At 41.1% G+C, this 21,757-nt stretch overlaps 1 protein-coding gene across 2 annotated transcripts in view; it reads right to left on the bottom strand.

The window, feature by feature from the left end:
• The window catches only part of LOC144772977 (coagulation factor X-like), a 381,158-nt gene extending 366,348 nt beyond the window's left edge, over positions 1-14,810 (bottom strand). Inside the window, exon 1 of one of the 2 annotated variants that reach the window (XM_078657701.1) lies at positions 14,575-14,810. In XM_078657701.1, the coding sequence (XP_078513827.1) occupies positions 14,575-14,644 (70 nt within the window). In that variant the 5' untranslated portion in view covers positions 14,645-14,810. The remainder of the gene's footprint in view (positions 1-14,574) is intronic. The other variant, XM_078657700.1, reaches the window with a different exon arrangement.
• Between the last annotated feature and the right edge of the window lie 6,947 nt (positions 14,811-21,757).

Below are 21,757 nucleotides of genomic sequence, written 5' to 3'. Positions count from 1 at the left end.
CTCTGGGACAGCCTCATTTCCCTAAGGACCAAGTTTACCATACAATTCCACATTACTTATAAATCCGTATAGCTTCCTTGATGTTTTGCTCACCCTAAGGGCATGAGGTGTACTATCACAACCAGACAACTGAAGCTCTTGCTCATCTTCCTATACCTTAGCTCAAGCAGGTTCGTTGGGGAGGAAGAAGTTTCCTAGTGGGTACAATCAAAATCTGGAACCTCCTCCCAAGGTCTATCAAGAGCATAACATCGCTCATGTCATTCAGGAAAGCTCTGAAGACCGCGGTCTTCACAAACAGACCTGATGCGTAATGGGCATTTTAAAGATCTGGACCTATCGTCCCTAGCGCCAAGACGCCTCCGGGCATTCGTGCGCTGTATAGATTATAAAATCAAATCAAATCAAATCTTCAGTTCTCACAGCGGGCATTGGGGGTGAACATATACTTCAGGGGCATCGCTTAGTTCAGGTCCCTGAGCCTCAAGCTCACCCTCAGGGTCCTGAGGTTTAAGCTCACTTCAAGGTTTTCACTGCTCCTGCATGTCCCAATGGTTCTTGCTGACCAGGGGGTGCTAAGGCTCATGCTAAGTGTAATTTACTTGTGGCTCCTTGCCCCGCTCAAGTAACCAGAGGTTCCTTCTCAGGGGCATTTTTGATTGGAGCTCCGGTCCACCTTACGCCCGTGGGGCACATGGCATCCTCAAGTTTCCGAATACTCTTAATTTCACATACCAGAAGATCCTGTTTCCCTTCAGATCACTGACTTTCCCAGTCACCCTGAGGTCTCTTGATATAATAAGTCCAAAAACTCACTGCTAAACCTCAGGCTTCAGTGGCAGTACACATCCATGTCTTTCATGGACCCTTTTGATTGCCACATAGAAGTATTTCCGAGTGTGATGTCTTAGTGGGTGTAACAGAGCTTAGTACTTGTTGACTTTTATACTGTGGGAAGAGACATGATCTGAATCTGCTTGACATGCTGAAAGAAACCCCTTCAACTACAGCCATTCTTTTGATTGTATGTATATTATCTGCGCCCTTGCTCTGTCTTTCACTCCCCCACACATATGACCAGTCCTTCACTCCTCCTGCTAGTGTTTATCCCTCTCCTCTATTTCTTTCCACTCATTTCATCTGCACTCTAACGTTCTCACCCACCACATCAATTAGAATTTCTATGTTTCTGTATGTCTTTCCATATATCCTACCAACTTTTTATTCTGTCTCCCGCTCTCTGTCTTTCTGTCATTCTACAAATCCCTCTATTTTAATACTTTCCTATATCATTTTCTCTCCCATTATTCCACCTCTCTTGTTTCCACTTCTTCTTTCCTGTCTCTCTTTCTCTGTAGTTGCCCTGATTTTCCCTCTCTCTCTGTTAGTGTGTAACTCCCCCTCTTTCTCACTCCTCTGTCTCCCACATACACTCTGTCCTTCATTCTTTTTCTACCTCCCACGGCCTTATTCCCCACTCTCTCAATTTCCATTCCCTGTTTGAATTTTACGTCAGTTGTTTTTTCGGTCTGAAAAAACAACTTGTTTTGATCAAACCTTGCTATTTGCAAAAGACCGTTTTCTGGAGACATTAAATAGATTCCTGTCCTTGTGAGTATTTACAGGTCTGCAGCTTCCAAAGGATATTCAGGAAAGTGTAGGGGCTTTATTCTAACTCTAGTAGCGATCAGACCAAAAGTATGCTTTATTGTTGAGTGGTAAAGGACAATCCACCTATTTCTGGAGAAATTGTTAGAAACAGTGAAGAATCCACAGGTGTCATGTCTTTTACTATACAATCCCTTTCTTGAAGGGGCAGTACCATATTATCCCTTTCTTGGGTTTTACTCTAGTTTTGGCACCACATCAAGGTATTGACAACCTCTAGATCAAGCTGTTGGCTGCTGGGACATCAGAATAAGAAGTGTTTGTGAGGCCTTGCTCCACCCTTTTCTTATCAATGACCAGGAAACTTATAACACCCTCTTCTGCACCCATCCTTCACTTTGTCATTCAGTGTTCTGTTCTCCCTTTGCCATCACCCTCCTCTCCCCTTTTGTTTCCTTCCCTACCTTTTCCAAACTCTTGTTTCACCCTTCTCTCCACTTATTTTGCCCTCACTTCATCTTTTCCTTTGTTGTTTCCCTCTCTTATCTACAATTATTTCCCTCCCCCTCCACTCTAGCCTCTTTTTCTGTCTTCTCTCGTCAATCATTTCTCCCTCTTTTCTCTTCCCCTCTACATTTGTCTTTACTCCCCACTCCGTCTCTTATTTCCTTTTCTCTTTCTTTTGATCTCTCCTTTCCTCTCACCTCTCCTTTTGCCTCAACATAGAAGGTTAATTCATTATTTCATTGAAACTTTGTCAAAATCGAATTTTCCTTTTATCCATTTCTAGTCATATTTTTCTTCAAATGTAAAGTTATCTGATATAACTTTACATTTGAAAAAAAATATGACCAGAAATGGGTAAAAGGAAAATTCGATTTTGACAAAGTGTGTTTTATTTCTGAAGTTCCATTTCTCTTCGAGGTGCACAGCACCCTCCCCATAAACAGATTGGATTTTGTTAGAATGAAACTTCCAATCTACACCTGGTATCTACAGCTGGCACTAGCCCCCCACCCCCCAAACTCCCCCTGTCATTTTAAAACCGATCGTTATGGCCCGCTGCGAGGGACTATAGGCAACGTCCCCTGTACTGCTCAAAAGCATCAGCAGCTCCCCGAGGACTCTGTCACCTCCTGAGGTGTGGGATGGGAGGAGATGCCCCATGCTGTGCCTTCACTGTCGGTCCATTGTCATTCTGCCCATGACAATGGTCCGTCCTGACTGTGGCTTGCTAAGAGTCACAGCCAATCTGTATCAGCCTTTCGGGTTGAACGCCAGCAGGAAAGTTGGCCCCGGTATGTGGATCTGCTTTTCCACTTATGGATGGCCTTGGGTGGGCCAGGATCTTCCGTGGGTGGGCCTGGCCCACCCTCTAGAACCGGGCCTGGATTCAGGGGGGGCAAGCGCCCCTCCTTGCCCCCCCCTGCGGACGCCCATGGGTAGTAGAGAGGTAAAAATTACTATTCCAACTCCAGTGAGTGCAACAGAGTAGGGAAAGTGCTGGATAGAGGAGGTGTAAAAATTACTATTTCCAGTCCGGTAAATGCAGCAGTAGGGAAAGTGTTGGATAGCAGAGAAAAAAAATACTATTCACACTCAAACACTTAGAATTCTTTTTTAATTAAAAATTAAAAAAATTAATAAACTAAATAAAAAATATATATTTATATACTTTAAACATATAAAAACAACATATATTATAATACTAATTACATGTAACAAAAATCTACAAATATTATATAAAATAAAATAATAAATACTTTTCCAATAAATAATTCTTTTAAACTAAAAACATATTTACAAACAAAAAAATTAATTAAAACATAAATGTATTTATTGTATTTCCTACCCTATAACACCACACCAATAACTAAACACTTCAACATTTTTAATTCCATTCATTTACATAATTAACATAATTAATAATGAATTAAGAATATTAATAAGAAACAACTAATAAACGTTCATTGACTACACACACGTTAGCGCTATATTATCCACAACACACACCTACATTAAACGATAAAAAATTAAAACACATTAAAACTTTTTTGAACTTAAAAACTATTACTATTAACAACTAATATTTGAATAGTTTAAATGTATTTAATACCCACCCTTTACCCCTTTAAAAGTAAAAACAACAAAAATAAAATCACCAGTTACCCAAAATAAATATCAAATTAACATTAATTAACAACTATATATTAATTAATTAGACACAAATTACTTCCCACCCTTTACTCCTATAAAAACCACAACACACACTTAAAATAATTACACAATTACCATAATTATTTACCAATAATTAATTAAAGTTAATTAACAACAAATTATTAATTCATAAATTAGAAATACTTACTTCCCACATATACACCTAACTACACAACACACACCTAAAAATAACTGCACAATTTCCATAATTAATTAACAATTAATTAATTAGTAACCAATTATTAATTAATTAATAATAAATTACTTTACACATTTAACACTATAACATCTCAATTAAACAAATATTTGTAAATAAAATGTAATCAATAAATGTAATATAATTAAATTACTTCCCACCCTATTTCCCTATAAATCCACAACCTGCTACGGAACTAAAGGGCAAAATTCTAATTAACAAAAAATTAATAACTACTAAACATGTAACACATATATTAAAAATACAAAGAATTCGCATACAAAAAAAATACATCACATACATATAAAATATATACTACAATACACAACAATATTAAAAAACGATATTTTTAACAACTATACTTTTGCAAACGATATTAAACACTTCAATATTTTTAAAATCGATATTACTTACCATAAGTTGATATTCTTGACCACGATATTCTTGCTGTCGATATTTTTGACCCACGATAATAATAACTCTACTGTATTTGTGCAACTCAATATTTTGTACTCGATTTTCTGTCTCTGCACCATGTTCTCTATCTAACTGGAGTCTCTGTAAAGCACTCTGACACCCATTGGATGGAGTTTGCACTATATAAAAAGCAGCAGCGGCCCGTGGAGGGAGTTACGGTGGGGCAGGGAGGCGGGGATTTCGTAGCTCACACTGCATCGCAAAATGCGATGCTGTGCGCGCTACGAATTTTGTTTTATTAATTAAATTGTGTACTTACCTGCAATTATCCATATGCCGGTTTTTAGCACCCTCCACCCTGCCCCTCCCCGCCTCCCTGCCCCACCGTAACTCCCTCCACGGGCCGCTGCTGATAAAATGTAAAATACTTGATGGACAAGGATGTTCCTCCAGTTTACATATTTTTGAAGTGAGTCAGTCAGTAGTGGAGCTAGCACTGATCTAAAAACCTCAAAGGTTTTGCTTGGTGACAGATGAAGAGTTTTTGATGGGTTTGTTTGTTGAACTATGTCCATAATTACAAAGATGATCTGTCTAACTACTGCAAGCCACTGAAGGGAAATGGGACCAGGTGTCATTATAAAAGTATAAATAGGGTAGTTCCAAATTATAACTAATTGGCATAGTCACTATGGCAGAGTAGCAATGTGATGGGAGCTTGAACTTTTGTGGGAAATCGGTATGGAATGGCATGGGAAAATTCACCTAAGGCATCTCATCATATGGAACATTTGTTTAGCCACTTGATTTCCTTTCAAAGTTAGAGATAAATTGGACTCCATTGTCATGCCTAAGTTCCTTACCCGTAGCAATTCTTTATAGCACTGAAGTCAAGATTGGGGGAAATTTTGACCTTCAAAATGATTAGCATATCATCAACATAGTTGTAGCAGATGAGATTAAAGAGGGATATCGGGATACGTTCAAGTCTCTTACTGTCTTATTTGAGAATGAAATAGCCCAGGGTAAATACAAGATGTCCATCTGGGGTGCAGAGCATGTCTTCTTTTGGATTTCTTTCCCAAGGCAATCTCATAATAGCTTCTTCTCAGATCGAATATGGACCTGCGCCACTAGAAATGTTTTTTAAAGCACATATACTCAAAGCATTGTATGGCAGTCTTGGATGGTCTGGTTATAAAAAGTGGATTTATCACCTCTTTATTTTTCTTGTTTGCCTCAACAACTGGTGAGCAGTAGCAACTGTGGGACTTCTTACTGATCTGTGTGATTGGGAAAGCCTCAAGATACCTCTGTAGGTCCTGCCCATCTGCAGGCATCTGGATTTCTCTAAGAGAGTATACTTGTTCAGTTCACGTTTATGTCTAATGGACCTGGAACTGGATTTTGAGCTATTTAAATATATAACGTCTAGTTATGGTTACGTGGGATGCCACCCCTGGTTGTTTCTTCATTGGGCCTGGTTATAGGCAAAGCCCTATGGCCAAATTGTACTGTGCAAAGACTAAGGGGAATGCAGTATATTGTAGAAAACATTAGACTTCACTGATAAAAACAAACATGTTTTTTTACGATTCAGCAAACACTAATCCTAAAACGCCTGAAATGTGCCTGTTATTGTATGCAGAGCACAAAGCACACCATAACCCATGCCACCCACCATGCTTAATACGCTACTTTGACAATGGCTTAGGAAACAAGCATTAGAAATGCAATAGGTTTCGCAATTTTCTGAGTCAACGGCAGGTGCAGGTGCCGAACAGAGCATTGCTCCGTAAAATGGCCTGAAAGCCTAAAACGTTGTTGATAGCCTACAAAATAAAAAGGCAGATCAGGATCACCAGGAGGAACAGCGGACGTATTGGGATGGCAAATGCAAGCAAACAATGAGTGAAATTGCCTGGGCGTGACCCAAGCATGCAAATGCGGTAGAATCAGACCCAATGCACCAATAAAAAGACAGTATTTCTAAATGGCACAACAACTAACAAATGACAATTCATGGACATGCCAAAGCCGATAGATGAGATAACAACAGGTCTTGTAGACAGCACATGGGCGCTGCCTAGGCTCGACCTAAAAAGGCAGTCAAGCAAAATAAGGCAGGCTGGAAGAGTTGCTTTGTGCACTGCCAAGTTTCAGGCATTTTGGGGGTTTATGTTTATCTAACACTAACTAACCTTTAACTCAGTTTATTTCAGTAATATATTTTAGAAATCATATTTATGTATATTTATATTTAGGTATGTGTGTGTGTGTTAGCTGGTGTGGGGAGGGGTACTGCAGCATGTGCTGCCTCTCTGATGCTGTCCAAATCCTTCATATTCCTGAATTCTTCATCTCTCTCCAGTGACTTGGTAGGGTGTGGCCTAAGATACTGGCATTCGTGGTGTTTGGAGGGGAGTTGGCTGAGTATTACCCTGCTGATTCTGGCATTGGCTATCATGCTCCTGCCTCCCTGACTCTGCCTCCTAACTGTGAAAGGGAAACCTACAGATAAAAATAGCAGTGCTTGCTGTTGTGCAGAGGGGAGTCTGTTGCATATGTCACCAAGCTGATGCTGTATCTGCCTTCTTGCTTTCACCTCCATGAACCCATCCCCAGCACCTGGAATCGTGGGCAGAGCATACAAATGCATGCATGGGCCTTGTGGAGTATAGGCATGTGCATTACCTTGGCAAAGCCCAGGCCGATGGTGGGCCTCCCTACATCTGTAAGCAAATTAGAAGTAGTGAGGAAATGAGAAACATTACTCTTTTTTGTAGCTTTCCACCAAGTCACTAAATGTCTGTCAGTCAGTCAGTCAAAAACATCACTATTCGGATAATCAAATATCCATAAAAAAAGAAACGCGTTAAGAACACAAAAACATATAAAGTATAAAATATGAAATAAAACACAATTCATCACAAACAAAAGTGACATATAAAAGCATTACCGTTTCAACGGGGCAGTCTTGACAGGGAAACAATATAAAGAATAAGCACAATTCATTACACACAAAAATAAAAACCAACCTATGCGACACATATAATCACCACAATTACAACAAATGTATGTCAACCGCTCATTGATCCATTCTTCTAAATGAACCAAATTACATTTTTGCTTGATAACCAACCCTGAACTGCGTGATTGCAGAAGTCTTTTGGCACATGTAAGAACTGAATGTAGGTATCTATTATTACAATACTAGTGGCAAAAAGGCACTTCAGCGAGATGCCTAGACCAATTTAGGCGATCCTAGGAGCGGTAGGTCAGTTTGGGAATCCGTAAATTGAGATAGAGTGATATCTAATATTTCAAGATTTAGGGAGACCAACGTCCCAGCAATGATATAGAAAGAGCATTCTACTAACTTGTACAATTTCTCATCTAATTTCTCCGTCACCCCATTAGCAGGAATAGAGCTTTCTGACAATTTCATCAAATAGTTTTTTTCTGAAGGGAGTGCATTTGGGACCAGATTTACAAAGGTGTCACACAACTCGGTGCAGCAACTTGTCTGCTTGAGAAGGAGCCAGCAGGAATGCACCATATCTTCTAAGAAATGTCACAATCGCCTCTGATGGTGCACAACTAGGCTGCCTAGAGCCACACACACCCCTTTGCACCATAGTGCAACAGTGTCTGCATCATGTATAGCATAGGTTTTGTACTGAAATTGTACAATTTCAGTACAAAATTCTATGTTGTCACTTCCCGCTTTGGAGGTGTGCTGCACAGTGCAGCACACATACAAAATAAGAAAGGTTAGAAGAATTAAAAGCATGTCTCCTTTTCAATGCCTGCTTCATAGTGGCATTATTTTTTGGTGCAAAACCATCTACTATTGTTACTCGATAGGATTTTGCCTATGGGTGCCCATGCGAATGCTCATGGGGATAACCACGTACCACCCATGGAACGCCTACTTTATGAAGAGTAATGTAAAGCAGTATTTGGGTGTATTATTAGATCAGCAGAACAACTGGCTTTCTTGTATTTCCAATCGTTGTTGTAAATGTACCCAAATCCAAAGAGGGTTGAGAGGGGCCCACCTATCATAAAGTGGCAGGACACCAACCGACAATAAGTTAATAAAAAACTCCCCCTTGGGTTAACTCACAAATCAACTTTCATAGGTATACCAGTCTCAATAATTAATTTCAAAGACCAACTAATATCACCAAGATAAAACCTAGAAAATGAGTATAAACAGCTATTTATTTTTATAAAAACAAATTTTCATTGGTTACAAAAACAATATATTTAGACAACTTACATGGGAAAAGATTTCATAGCATCGATGCATATCGGTGGATTCCTAAGGTTCTCGACCACCTTCTTCAGGAAAGAAAGATATCTCCCACCAACGTTACTCTTTTGTCTTAGTTTCACGTACACAAGGAGAGTTTTCTCCCCAACTTCAAGCACGAGTCAGAGGCAACTTGGGCCTGCTTAACTGGATGATGGTATAAACGTATACCCCAGCAAAGAGTGGAAATTTAAAATCCAATTGGTAATATTTTCATAAAATTTTACGGAATAAATCCCAGGAACCTGTCGGGATTAATCCGTCTAAGAACTGATATATGTTTACACCAGCATTGACTGGATTGAGAAGTGGAGATTGACAATTCCATTGAGTACTGGGCATGAGCCTATATACTAAGACAAAAGATTAACATTGGTGGAAGCCTTTCGGCATTAACAGCTTTTACTTGACCAGGTGATGATGCTGGCGGTCACGGGTTACTTAAATGGAGCCTTATTTTGGAACATAATAATGTGTGCCTAAGATATAATGACATGTATGATAGGCTGGCTCATTATTTTTAAACAGTACCTAAATGTTCATAGGTTGTGTAACCTGAATGAAATGTATTGAATCATTATGATTATGATGCATAATCAAATAAAGATAAATTGAATTGAATTGAAGCAGTGCTTTAAAGCAGTGCTTTGTATTGCCTTGCATTACTTTTAGGCAACTTTCAGCACAAAACAAGCTTTGCGCTAGAAAGTAAATTAAAAAAAACATTTTGTGCAGGTTTTTATCATGTTTGTGGTGCAAATCCAGTACAAAAATTTTGTAAATCTGGGACTTAGTGCTTTACACCCGATCAAAACTTAAAGCTCCTGGACAAGAAATACTTCACTGAACATTTTAATGTGTAAGGTCCTTTGGGCCACCATTCGGTCCATTGGAACAAATACTCGTGCAACGATGTAAATGTTCACGGAGTCCTTCGGAAAAACATTAAAAGGTTATGTTTTCAAACAAACATTGCCAAAGCTAATGGGTTCGGCTATTTTATAAGTGACAGTGGTTTTTCGTTTGTGAGTGTGGATGTGTAATCCTGTGTGAATGGATAATGGGGTGAATATAAGAATGAGTCACTGGTTAGGTGGATGAGTGATTGGGTGGAGTTTTTTGTAAACTCAATTACTTTAATATGTCTACATATCTAAATGTGATCATTTCATGCCCTTGAAAATACATTTCATTACACAAGGACATCAACAGTGTGGGTTAAGATCTGTAGAGGCAATACTACCCGTGTAAATTTTAGTCAACAAAAGCATACACATTTGTGAACTAAAATAAACAGTCTTTTCGGATAATCCTAAACCTTGCTATTGAGTCTATACTGGCAGCAATTAGGTCTGTAAAATGCCTTGACTGTGGAAGTAGCAATTGCAGGCACATTAATGTGACGGCCAGGACAGAAGCCAATCAGAGAAGAAATAAAATGAGGCTATAGTAACCAGGCCATAAATGTAGGAAGAATATAGGCAACTATTAATATATATGAGCATAGGAGAGTAAAGTGAGACATGTAGCTTGTGTTTGAGGAAGACACAGCAAGCATTGACAAAGTCAACATATCCTCATTAAAATGTGATATGTATGTATAGGTCTGTAACTGGAGGTGCTGGGGGCAGAAAATGGATTTGGGATAACAATTATGACCCTAGAGTTTGCATTTCATGGTTTAATGAGTAGCAGATTGAGTGCCTCAGTTATAGAAAGGAGTTGCATGAAGCTCATTGTTTCTGCTCTGCTCCCTTATTAATAAAATACTTTGCAGACACAAGTCTAGTGTTGTCCTTTTATTACCAATTTTATTTTATAGTATGTTGCCTGTTTATAGGTACTGACTACATGCAGCTTTAGCTGTCTGTTGCAGATCTATTGCTTCCAAAACAATATTTATATTTACAATATGCATCAGGTTAGCCCTTGTTCTTGATTGGATGGCTTTGTTGTCAATCTGTCTTTCCTGCTCCTGATTTGATGGCTTCCTTCCTATTCTTTCATTTGTCTCACACAGGTACATTTTGAATATAATTAGATTATGCATCCTGGCACTGCTGATGTTAGACATTGCTTTGTGGTACGTGGGGTGACTATTTTCTCTCCCTCCCTGTCTTTTCCTGCTCCACCTTCAACTCTCCATCCCCTTTCTACACACTTGCTACACCCTTTTCCCACCCTTCACCCAGCATCCTCTTTTCGTCATTCCCCTTGCTTATTTCTGCACTGCACTGCCCATCATAGTTTCAATTATCTGAAAATGTTTTCATGTTCATTTCAAGATGACCATAAGCGCATGTGCATGAATATGCGGAGTCAATCATTATCTTGGCTTTATTTTAAAGTTAAGAAATCCCATTTAGAGATGTCCAATGTGGATACTAATGCATTCAGGGTGTCCATCTGTGAACTGGATTTGTTAAAATAAAAAAGACTTTCATAGATGGCCACTGAGAGTGAGCATGCATCCATTGTGGCCGTCTCTAAATGCATTTTGGGATATTTTTTTACAAATCTTGGTCCAAGATTGTTGCCATGGATGCATGTGCATTTGCTGTGGCTATCCAGAATAAAAAATTTAAAAAACATTGTCGCAACCAATAGTTTTGCCAGTCAGGAGATATTGGCTTTGCCAGTGCTTGTTTAATGTGTAAAGGAGGCTCTGCTATATTTAATATTTGCCCATGGTTATGGGAACTGTGAATTGTATCCAGCTTTAAACGTCATTCAGACATATATGAGCAAAGGTTTTTTGTTCCATATTTTTTTAACTGGGCAATGCATAGTAATTGAATTGACCTTGAATTAAACAACTGGACTATGTGTCTGTACAAATGCCAGTTTTCTTTAAAGAACAATGTGAATAATACAAGCTAGGTCCTCATTATCAGAGCCCACAGAGCCCAGAAGGGTGTTTTGCTATTGATTGATTGCTGCCACAGGGGCGGCTCCTCCATTTGAGCGGAGGAGCTTCGCCCCACGGAAATGCCCCAAGAGAGAAAAATAATTACCATTTTATTTTTCTTCACCCTGTTCTGAAGGGAACATCAGAACAGGGGCAGGGCTGCTACTGAATAACAGCAGCAGAGAGAGCAGGGTGCTTTCAGTTGAAAGTGCGCATGTCTTTTTGGCCAGTCGTCTTGCGATCACCAGCCACACATGCGCACTTTAAACCTCTCTAACCCAGCTGTCTTAAGACAGCTGGGTTAAAGAAATACAAAGCCTCCAGAGTGCTGTGGAGTGAAGAGTGAGGCTGTCCCCACCAATCCTACTAGCGCTGCTCTCATGCTGGTGAGATCAGCTGTATGATTGGTGAAGGGAGTTTGGAGCCTGTCTTCCTGCCTCGAGGGAAGAAGACCATTGAGGAGGAGGAGGAGGACTTTGTGTTGCACTCACAGGTAAGTTGTTTTAATTTGATTTAAAAAAATATATAATGTCCCACTCGCCCTACCATCCTCAGGACATACTAGCCATTACTGTTATTGCATCCATTAAAACCGATACAATGTGTCCGAAAATTGATTAGATGTAATATGTATTACCTATTATGAGTTTTCCCCTTACATATCAGGCATATGTATTCGATTTTGGTTCTTTCTGCACCAATATCTGTATGGAATGGTTTTTAATTGACATTTTCCCCCAGATATATTTGCAGGATTGACCTCTTGCCAATATGTACCTGTGGAAAATTGCAGGAGGTGTGGATTTGTTCTTTATACTCATAATTCTGAGCTCTACACAAATAAGGTTTTGTGCAAGAGTCGGAATTTTCTGAGAACACTGTGGTGAAAGTTATGCTAATTTGCACTGCTTCTTCTTGTTGAATTTCTTGTTGTAGCTGCAGCAATGCTGTGGGAAGGGTGGGTCAGCATTGAAGAGATTGTTAAATCATGCTATCGTGGTGTCATTGATTTCCGACTGAATACAAAATCATTGGAAAAATGTCTGGGAGCCTGAAATCTACCCCAACTCTTTGCCTGTTTACAGCACCATTAACGTCATCTAGGGCTCGATTCCACCTTGTTCTATAATGTTAATGTGATATCTTGCCCTAAGGGTCATGTTACGAGTCTGACCGTCTGAGCACCAACAGACCTGTGGTGGCGCAGTGGTGGATATCCAGCAAGCGCTTCACCGGTTGTCCGACCGCCCCTTTAGGACTTGGACGGTTAGGCCGCCGTGGTACGGGCGACGCTGCCAGGGAACCGCTGTTCCCTGGCAGTGGCACAGCAGTCCTGACACTGGAATATGCTTGGCGGGACCGCCACGGTCCTGCCAGGCATATTAGGAGTTTCCTCTCCACCACAATTTTCATGGAACTTCCCTCCTATGAAAACCGTTGCAGAGAGGAAACAGAGGAGGTCCCACAGGGCCCCATGGTACCTCACACCATGTGGACGCACAGGGGGGCACAAATGTGCCCCCCTGTGTGCATACACACCAGTTCTTGCACAGCATGGACTTTACAGTCCATGCCACGCAGGAACTGTTTTTAGCGCTATCATTGTGGTGCCCATTTTGAGAGGCACCACCTTAGGAATAATAACAACAAAGTAAAGCTGATGGTCTATAACAGGAGCAAGAACTAAATTATCAAATCACATAGGATTTTTCAAACACTCAAGAATCATAAGGCAAAGACCTTTACGAACTGGTTGGATTTCCATCAACTACCAAGAGAGGTCAGTGTCATCATTTGGCTATTCTTCCTTCCTACCACTACCCCTCTAGATAACTGAGGGGGTAATGTGGATCGGATTTCGACCAGGTCACAGAAATCAACACAAGAGGAAGTGAAAGCAGAGAAAGGAAAAGAGACTGTTCATTCACCTAGTTATAGGTCTCAGGAATGGATATCAAAGGTTTTTGGGTGATGGAATTACAAGTGCAGTGCATGTGAGTGAAGTTAAAAAGGATTTGGTAGAGAGAAACTACCTTTAATACAAATATCTCTTCCAATCCTACTTTAAAAATAGTGCAGAAGCAGCTTTGAACACAGGCCCCTTCACAACAGCTTAGGAATGCCAAAAACCAGCCCGCCAGACAGGAGGAAACTCCTAAACTAGTGGGCGGCCCAACCACAGCTTTGGTGAAGCAGGAGCGTCACAGTGGCATACCGCCTGATCCCGCTGCACCAAAAGTCGTAATCAGGCCCTGAGTGATTATGAGATGCTCAAATAACCTAGGATTATGAGTTGTCCTCCCGAGGGTGCCCTAAAAAATAAGGAATTATCACAGGATAATGCCACAGATTTCCATGTTAAGCTCCCTTTCCCCCTCATCCTTACACACATTGAGTGGGGTAGTAATGATGCTTCCTACAGTGCATGCTGTACGTAAGAAGTCTCTGACCCTTATCAAAAAGCCTAGCTGGCCTGAGGCGAGGAATCCCCACCACCATGCTTCCCTACTTAAACTTGGTGCAGTCTGTAGTGCCTATCAGACTGAATCAAATTCAGTCTAGGAAGGAGCTATGCATGCCATTCCTGTATGTGAGATGCTCGTCAGCTGAAGAAAATGCCATCTCTTTTACTGAAGAAATCATAACTCTCATCCTTAAAAAGATCCCCAGAAGGGTTCAGGATCAGATAGTTTACAAAGACTCTCCTGCTTTGTCCTGAATTTTATTTTGACTCTTTGTCCTGAATTTGCCAGGTGATCATCACCCTATTGGGAACATTTAATCAAATCACATAACTTAGAAGCAGTATGTTTGTTAAATGCAGTTTGTGCCCAATGCTGTTTGTCGATGTCTCCAAATCTATGCTGATGTAAAAAAAAAAGAAGCAATAGTAAGTGCGCATTTTCTTACCTTTCTTTTCAGCTCGGAGTAGAACCACGTCGAAAAGAAGAAATAGCGCTGTCCACAAATGACAAACCATTGTGTCTTCTTTTAAATGAAAATGCAGTTGTCGTTGCTGCAGAACCCGACAACTATAAAGAGACAATGTCACTAAAACCTTGATTTATTCAGCAATAGAGATAAACAAACAAAGGTTTCCCATCATGGGCTCTTATCAGTAGAGCCTCTTTCAGGGAAAGTTGCTTTTTTTGTCCTGGAATCTTTGCCCTGGCTCTCTGCTTAAGCAAACACAACCCACGGAGAGGTCTTTCACCTGTCGGGCTATAGGCTGAGATGTGTTTTACCTGGAACGGTGACAGGCATAACCAACAGCATTTACACGCCTAGCACGTCTCTTGCGCTATGATGAAAAACATTGTTTTATAACTCCTACATCTTGCACAATAAAGTTAATCCGTAATCTTGACCCTTCAAGTTCAGAGTGATTTTATTAAAGAATAAAAGTTCAAAATATGATTAACAAAAAGAATACACAGAGGATATACTGAATAAAAACAAAAAGTAAAAATAAATAAAAAACACATTCAATCAATACAATGTAATATGCAAACATGGCGATAATGAATTAAGTAAACAACCAATTAACAATGTAATCAATAAGATATTATGTCTGATATACAGAGCAAAAGAGCTAAAGCAATAAAAGCATATTAATAAGGTATAACATATTAATAAAAAAATAAAGAATGTCATGGAGGTCGAGCAACTTCTTGCTGAGAAGGAGCCATGGAGAAAGAGCGTTTAGCATTAGCATCAATAAACATTGTAACAAGCAACCATAGATTTAAACGTTTTATAGCTAAATGAATAGGATGAACAAGTGCTGTGTCTAATCTGTGATTAAAGCTTGCTGCGTACCCCAATGCCTGAAATTATAATTCGGTCAAATCTTTACAATTTTTTGTAATTTGCTGAAAAGCAACAGCCAACATTAAATCAACAATCTTTATGTTAGAAATATAACCATCCCAAATGGGTGATAAGCTTCTTAAAAAAAGATGAGTAAGAGAAAAAGGGAAATTGGATTTGAAGATAGAATAAATTTGAGAACAAACTTTGAGGTCCATTATGATGGAGATGGGACAAAGACCGCCCGTCACCGTAACGGAATGCGGGACCGTCCGCAATGGGTGCAGTGGCCCAGCACCTGCAATTAGAATACCACCGCCACCCTGGCGGTGACATCCTCTATTCCCAGCATTGTGGCGGGCGGTGCTCACATCACCGCCCGCCACAATACTGGGAATGCACACTGTGCATTGGCATGCACAAGGTGACAGGCACCGTGCGGTGCCTGCCACTTTGTCCATGCCAATGCAGGGGGTACCATAGGTACCCTACCATGTGACCCTCAATCCCCTAACTTCCTGGGGGCCAGCTACAGGCCCCCAAAGACAAAGACTGCATGCCTTCCCATGACGGCAAAGCCGCCATGGAAAGACTGATCTCCGCTGTAATCCTAATATGGATGGCGGTGTCTTGCAGACACCGTTACCATATTAACCATGTTTTCCGCCCGGTCGACGAGTCGACCGGCGGAAAAGCAGCGGAAGGTCTTTCCGTCCACCGTGGACCCCCCAGCCATCCTAATATGGTGGGGGGTCTTTGAAGTGTGGCTGGCGGGTGGATCGCCCCCGCCGGGCCAGCGGTGACTACCGGCGGGGGCGATCCGCCCGCCATCCTAATTGGCCCCTTTGTTCCAGAAAGTGTGTACCAGAGGGCACCAAAAGAGTAAGTGTATCCGATCAGCAGATGGGGAAGAGCAAGACCAACAGGTATCAGGTGTATCATTGAAACCTTTATGTAAAATAACCGGGTGTAACAAAAGCCTGTTATAGATAAAAATAGCATTTGTGTGGTTTTGGCAGCCCTAGAGGATTTCCTAATTTTACACCAGATTTTATTCCATAAAGAAGTTGACCATTCAACTCCAAGATCCTCTTCCCAAGAGAGTTCGACTTTAGTCTTTTCCCTTTCAGACGGTACACAGTGTATATGAGTATAGATGGTGGAAACCTTAGGGGCCAAAAGTAAAAGGGTGTGTAAGCCATTGACAGGGGAAGGAACAGTTAATCAGTAAACTTAACAATAATTACCTCCAACGCTTATATCTTGGCCTGCCACAGAAGCTGTTGAAGAAGCTGCAGGTAGTACAGAATGATGCAGCTAGGCTGATCCACTCCCTGCCCAGAAACTCGCATGCAACCCCCCTGCTTCAGAAGTTGCACTGGCTTCCAGTGAAATTTCGAGTCCAGTTTAAATGTCTCTGTGTGGCCCATAAGGCACTCTTTGGGAAAGCCCCAGAGTACATCAAGCAACGTCTGAAGAGGTATGTTCCTGGGAGACCTTTGCGTTCAGGAACAACTTCCAATCTGTTTCAACCCAGGTTCAAACTAAAAACCAGAGGAGGCAGGGCCCTGTCTGTGCTTCTCCCGCAACTGTGGAATGAGCTCCCGGCCACCCTGAAGGAAGAATCACAGCTACTACCCTTCAGAAAAAACTGAAAACCCTTCTATTCAGAAAGGCATTGATGACAGTTTAGGCGGTGTATCAGCCGAGGGCTCTATGGGTACCATTGTGTTATGTTTTTTCTGTTAAGCGCTTAGAGACCGGCGGTGATAGGCGCTATATAAATATTCCATAACATAACATGTAGTTTTGTTAATATAACAAATCTTTTTGTATTTCACTAAAAACAGTTAGAACATGTTTTGTACTAACAGAAACTTTCTCAAGCTTGCAAGAAAACATTTAAGAAAACGGTGTCACTGATAATTCCAGCCAGATATTTTGTTTACTAGTGTGAATGTCTGGTTTTTAATGTGAATATGGGTTTTTGTTTCATGTACTTTTTTTAATGGAACTTGTCTTCCAAAATAAACATATTACCTACCTACAAGTGAGCCATGGACAAAATATAGCAGCATATTTAGGTGAGGGGTGCATCAAGTGTGCACCACGCAACATGGTGCATGCATGATGCAAACATTTAGGTCATATTTTTGAAGCCACTCAAAGTTTTGCGTGGTTCTGAGTGACTTCAAAAATCTGGAGCAAAACAACAAAGTACAAATCGCTGAGTTACGTTACATTAATTTTGACTCATGCCCAGATTTACAAAAACTTGTAAACCTGGGGATGCGCCAACATTTTACAGCTTCCCAGGGGAGGCGTAACAAGGAGAAATATCTCAATTTTTGATAGTTTCTTCCTCTTTCTATGAGTGCTGTATTGTGCAGCACACATAGAAAGAGGAATACGCCTACCAGGATATTTTATTTGTGCTGGAAAGTGTCCCTTCCTGCACAAAAACAATCCTGCCTGCAACGCAGGCACCTTCTACGTTGTCGCTAGTCTGCCAAAAGGGTGCCAGCCAGCATAAGGGAAAGAGCAGGAATGGGCTGCATTGCCTTATATATGGTGCATTTCTGCCATTTCCCTGTCATGCAGTGCATCAAGGTGATTTGCTGCGCTGCACTGCATGACCTGGACATAAATAAGGCCCATAATTTCAGATTAAAATAACCCCCAAAGCGCGTAACTACTGAAATAAATTATCCAACACACAGTTTGATGATGGAAAAAAGTCCGTAGATGGCGCTGTTGCAGTGGGTCTACAAATCATTTGTGCCAACACAACCTATCAATGAATAAGCAACTATAAGTCACAAATAAAACAAATATAAAAATCTTGCAACACTAAACAGTATTCAAAAAGGTGTTATAGCATTTTTTGAAATATGCAAAATTTGCAAATATTGTGTGAATTAGATTTTTGAATAATTTGAGTTTTAATGATACATAGAGTCACAACTGATGAACTAATAAGGGTGCATTTGAAAGAGTTTCCTAGGTGACTTAGAAGTGAAAATAATTCTATGAATAGTTAGGCCACATTTTTATGTAGTAGGCCATTATTTTAAAATTAAGGCAGTTTCTTGTGTTCTATTCAACTCCTTATACTCATTCTCCTCTTCTTAACCAGTGTCCTGCAGCAAAGTCTTCTCTCCCCTGGTTTCCGCAGAACATCAAGTGAATGATGTCCATGTATTCGCAATGTACAATATTTTTTAGAAAAAATGTATTGTGAATGAAGCTTCCATGTTGTACCCAAAGTGCCACTTTCAAGGCCTTCTGCTGCTAGTTTCTCTGAATACGTGTTGGTATTATTTCTGTGAGCTAATACATTATACGTGTTACCTGATCCACTGCACACTACAACATGATGTAATAAACACGCAAAGATAAAATACATGCGGTAGTCTGGTCCTGCACATTTTTAGGGCATTTATTGTTAATAATTAAAGTTGGTTATATTTCGCAGTAGCTGAATTGAAAAATATAACGCATCAGTTTTATAATGTGTTTTCAAATACTTGCATGTACCTCAAGGTTATTTAACCTCAATATTTAGTACCGCATACCATGTGACACATCTCAATGTGTGTATATTCTTAAACGGCAATTGTACCCAAGTGTGTTGTCTTGAAAACCAATCTGGTGGTCAGAAATTGCCAATGGAGAACTCTGTAGTCTTTTTTGATAATCAAATATTATTTTCTGGTACTGGTTTTCTTGTTTTGCGTGAACTTGAGTATCTATAATTAAGAGAATTCCTACTTGTGAAATACTATTTTATTTTTACACCCCCAAGGTATAGACTAGAGAGCTAAAGCCCTTCTAAATTTTATGAACATTCTTGACATTATTATTGCCTGGGAAGTAATAGACCCTTCTTATTCTACAAAGGCTATTTATGTCAGGGGAACTACGAATCAAATATTGATTATATATTTGTCGCTAGATCACCCATGGGCTGAGTGACTAGGGGAATAATGGAGGACTCCACTTTTTGTGACCACAACCCCCTATGGTTGGGATTGAGCATCTGTAAGTGGAGATCAAAAGGGCTGCAGTTGACTTGGAGGAGTGCAAATCTAAAGGCACTTATGCAAAGTTTGTGTGCCAACCACTTGGACACCTTGAATAACTGCCTTTCTTCCTTGGGTGGATAGCAGACTGTGGCAAATCAATTTGTACAAGTGGTGGTCATCGTCAGCGAGTTACTTATGAAGCTCCTTTGATCTGATAAATCTGAGGAAAAATGGTTTGACCCATCATGGAGAAATTCGTCGGTTAAACTCCATAAGGTCCTGAAAAAGGCACTGAGTTATAGATCTCTGTTCCAGCAGCGTAGAGCTGTATATAGAGTTGCCTTGAAGGCAAGGAGATCGAAACAGCCTCCTGGGGGAGGCTGGTCTTGGCTTGCAAACAGAAAGACTCCAGGGCCTCCTGAAAGGTGGTTAACTCATTGGCCTTGGAGCAGCATAATGATAATTCCATTATTACCATCATTAGCCCAGAGGCCTGGGTCAATCATTTTAGCACACTATATGGCTCCAGGCTTCCCCAGGATAGCAATGAGATAGCGTTGCCAACTAGAGATACCCATTTCTAACATTGGTGGCAGCGGTGGGATTTTGGACTTGCATTTGTTATTTACCTACAGTGATTCGTGTACACTACTAGTGAGTGCAGACAATTACGCAACCACATACATTTTTGTAGAGTTTTCCATTGGAATTTTGTTTTTGCATCTTGAGAACTGCCAATTTTCACCATGAGTAAACCATCATCCATTGCATCTGTGGATATTGAATTTGAAGAGGAGAGCGTTGATACATACACTGTGCCACAACTTAAAGCCATCTGCAAAAAATTGAAAAACTCTGTGAGAGGCCTCACCATAAAGGAGTTCCAAAAGGTGCTGAGGGCCTGGTTGGAAGCAAGGAATGCCAGTGGGCAGACCGAGGAGCCTATGGTGGAGTGGGAGAATTAAGAAGGGCAGCAGAATAGGCTAATGGGCCTAACTGAAGGGAGAGTGCCCTCCAGGGTGGGCAGCAGTATATCTTCAAAGGGTCTGTCTCCAGAAGAGTTGGAGGACAGGGAGAAAAGCAGAGTGCATGAAATGGATCTTGCTAAGCTCAAGCTGGGGAGCCAGCGTGATGTAGAGAATAAGAGGTTGGAGTTGAAAAGCAATACATTGGCCATAGAGGAAAAGAAGATGCTTTTAGAGCATGAGGGAGTGTAAGGGAGCTGAAGCTGAAAGCAAAGAGCCTAGAAACCACTCCCTCTGGTGGCAGCACACCATCAGTGCCTAGGGAAGGAAAAGTGTACATCCCTAATGACGTGAACAAAGATTTCATGAAGCATGCGACATTGGGCAGTGGTTTAAGGCCAATGAAATAGCAATGAAGTCCCACCGGGTCCCTGAGAGAGATTGGGGAGCGGGGTTGTGGGGCTGCGTCATAGGTGAAGGGAGGGAAACCTTACTAGCTTTGCCCACTGAGGATCAAATGTCCTATGCCCCCATGAAGGAAGCCTTGATAGCCAGGTATGGGTTGACCCCAGAGCTTTATAAGCAGAAATGTAGAAGCTGCAAGAAGCTGGAGTCAAGTACTTGGGTGGAGTATGTATCTTACTTCTGCAGAACACTGGATGGATGGGTGAAGGGTAGCAAGGTGACTGACTTGCAAGGGCTCTATGATTTGGTTACATGGGTGCACTTGTCAAGTAGTTGTTTTCCAGAGCTACGCCAGCACCTTATTTATAGTAAGCTGACTGATCCCAGGAAGCTTGCTGTGGAGGCGGACCGCTGGGTCAGTACCAGGGTCCACAAAGGTCTTGTGGGAGGCTTCGCCAAGGGTGGGCAGGATCCCCAGCAGAAGAGTGGGGGGGACAAAGGTAAACAAAAGGAGTTCCAAAAAGGGCCCCAATGTAATCCCCAGGGGAGCCAAGGTAAGGGCACCCAGCCTTCCACTGAAAAGAAATCATTGGTCCCGACAGGTAAGCCTGTTCAGAAGGTTCCAAGACCTGTTTTAGTTGTAGTCAGGTGGGCTACTTCTGGGGAGATCCTAAGTGTCCCAAACCAGTTACCACTGCACCCACTGGTGCACCGCACCGGGAACTGGCAAGTGTAGCCTTGGTGGAGGAGTCGGGTGCCCAAGGTGGGTTGGGTCCTACAGAGTTGTCCCTGGTCTCTTTAGGAGACAGTGAGATTGTCCCAAGGACTCATCTGCCTGATAACACTAAAAATGACAGGCAGTGGGTGACCATCAATGGCCATAGTGTG

This window comes from Lissotriton helveticus, chromosome 8, assembly GCF_964261635.1.
Source record: "Lissotriton helveticus chromosome 8, aLisHel1.1, whole genome shotgun sequence".
NCBI lineage: Eukaryota > Metazoa > Chordata > Amphibia > Caudata > Salamandridae > Lissotriton > Lissotriton helveticus.
This window is presented reverse-complemented; position numbering and strand designations above follow the sequence as displayed.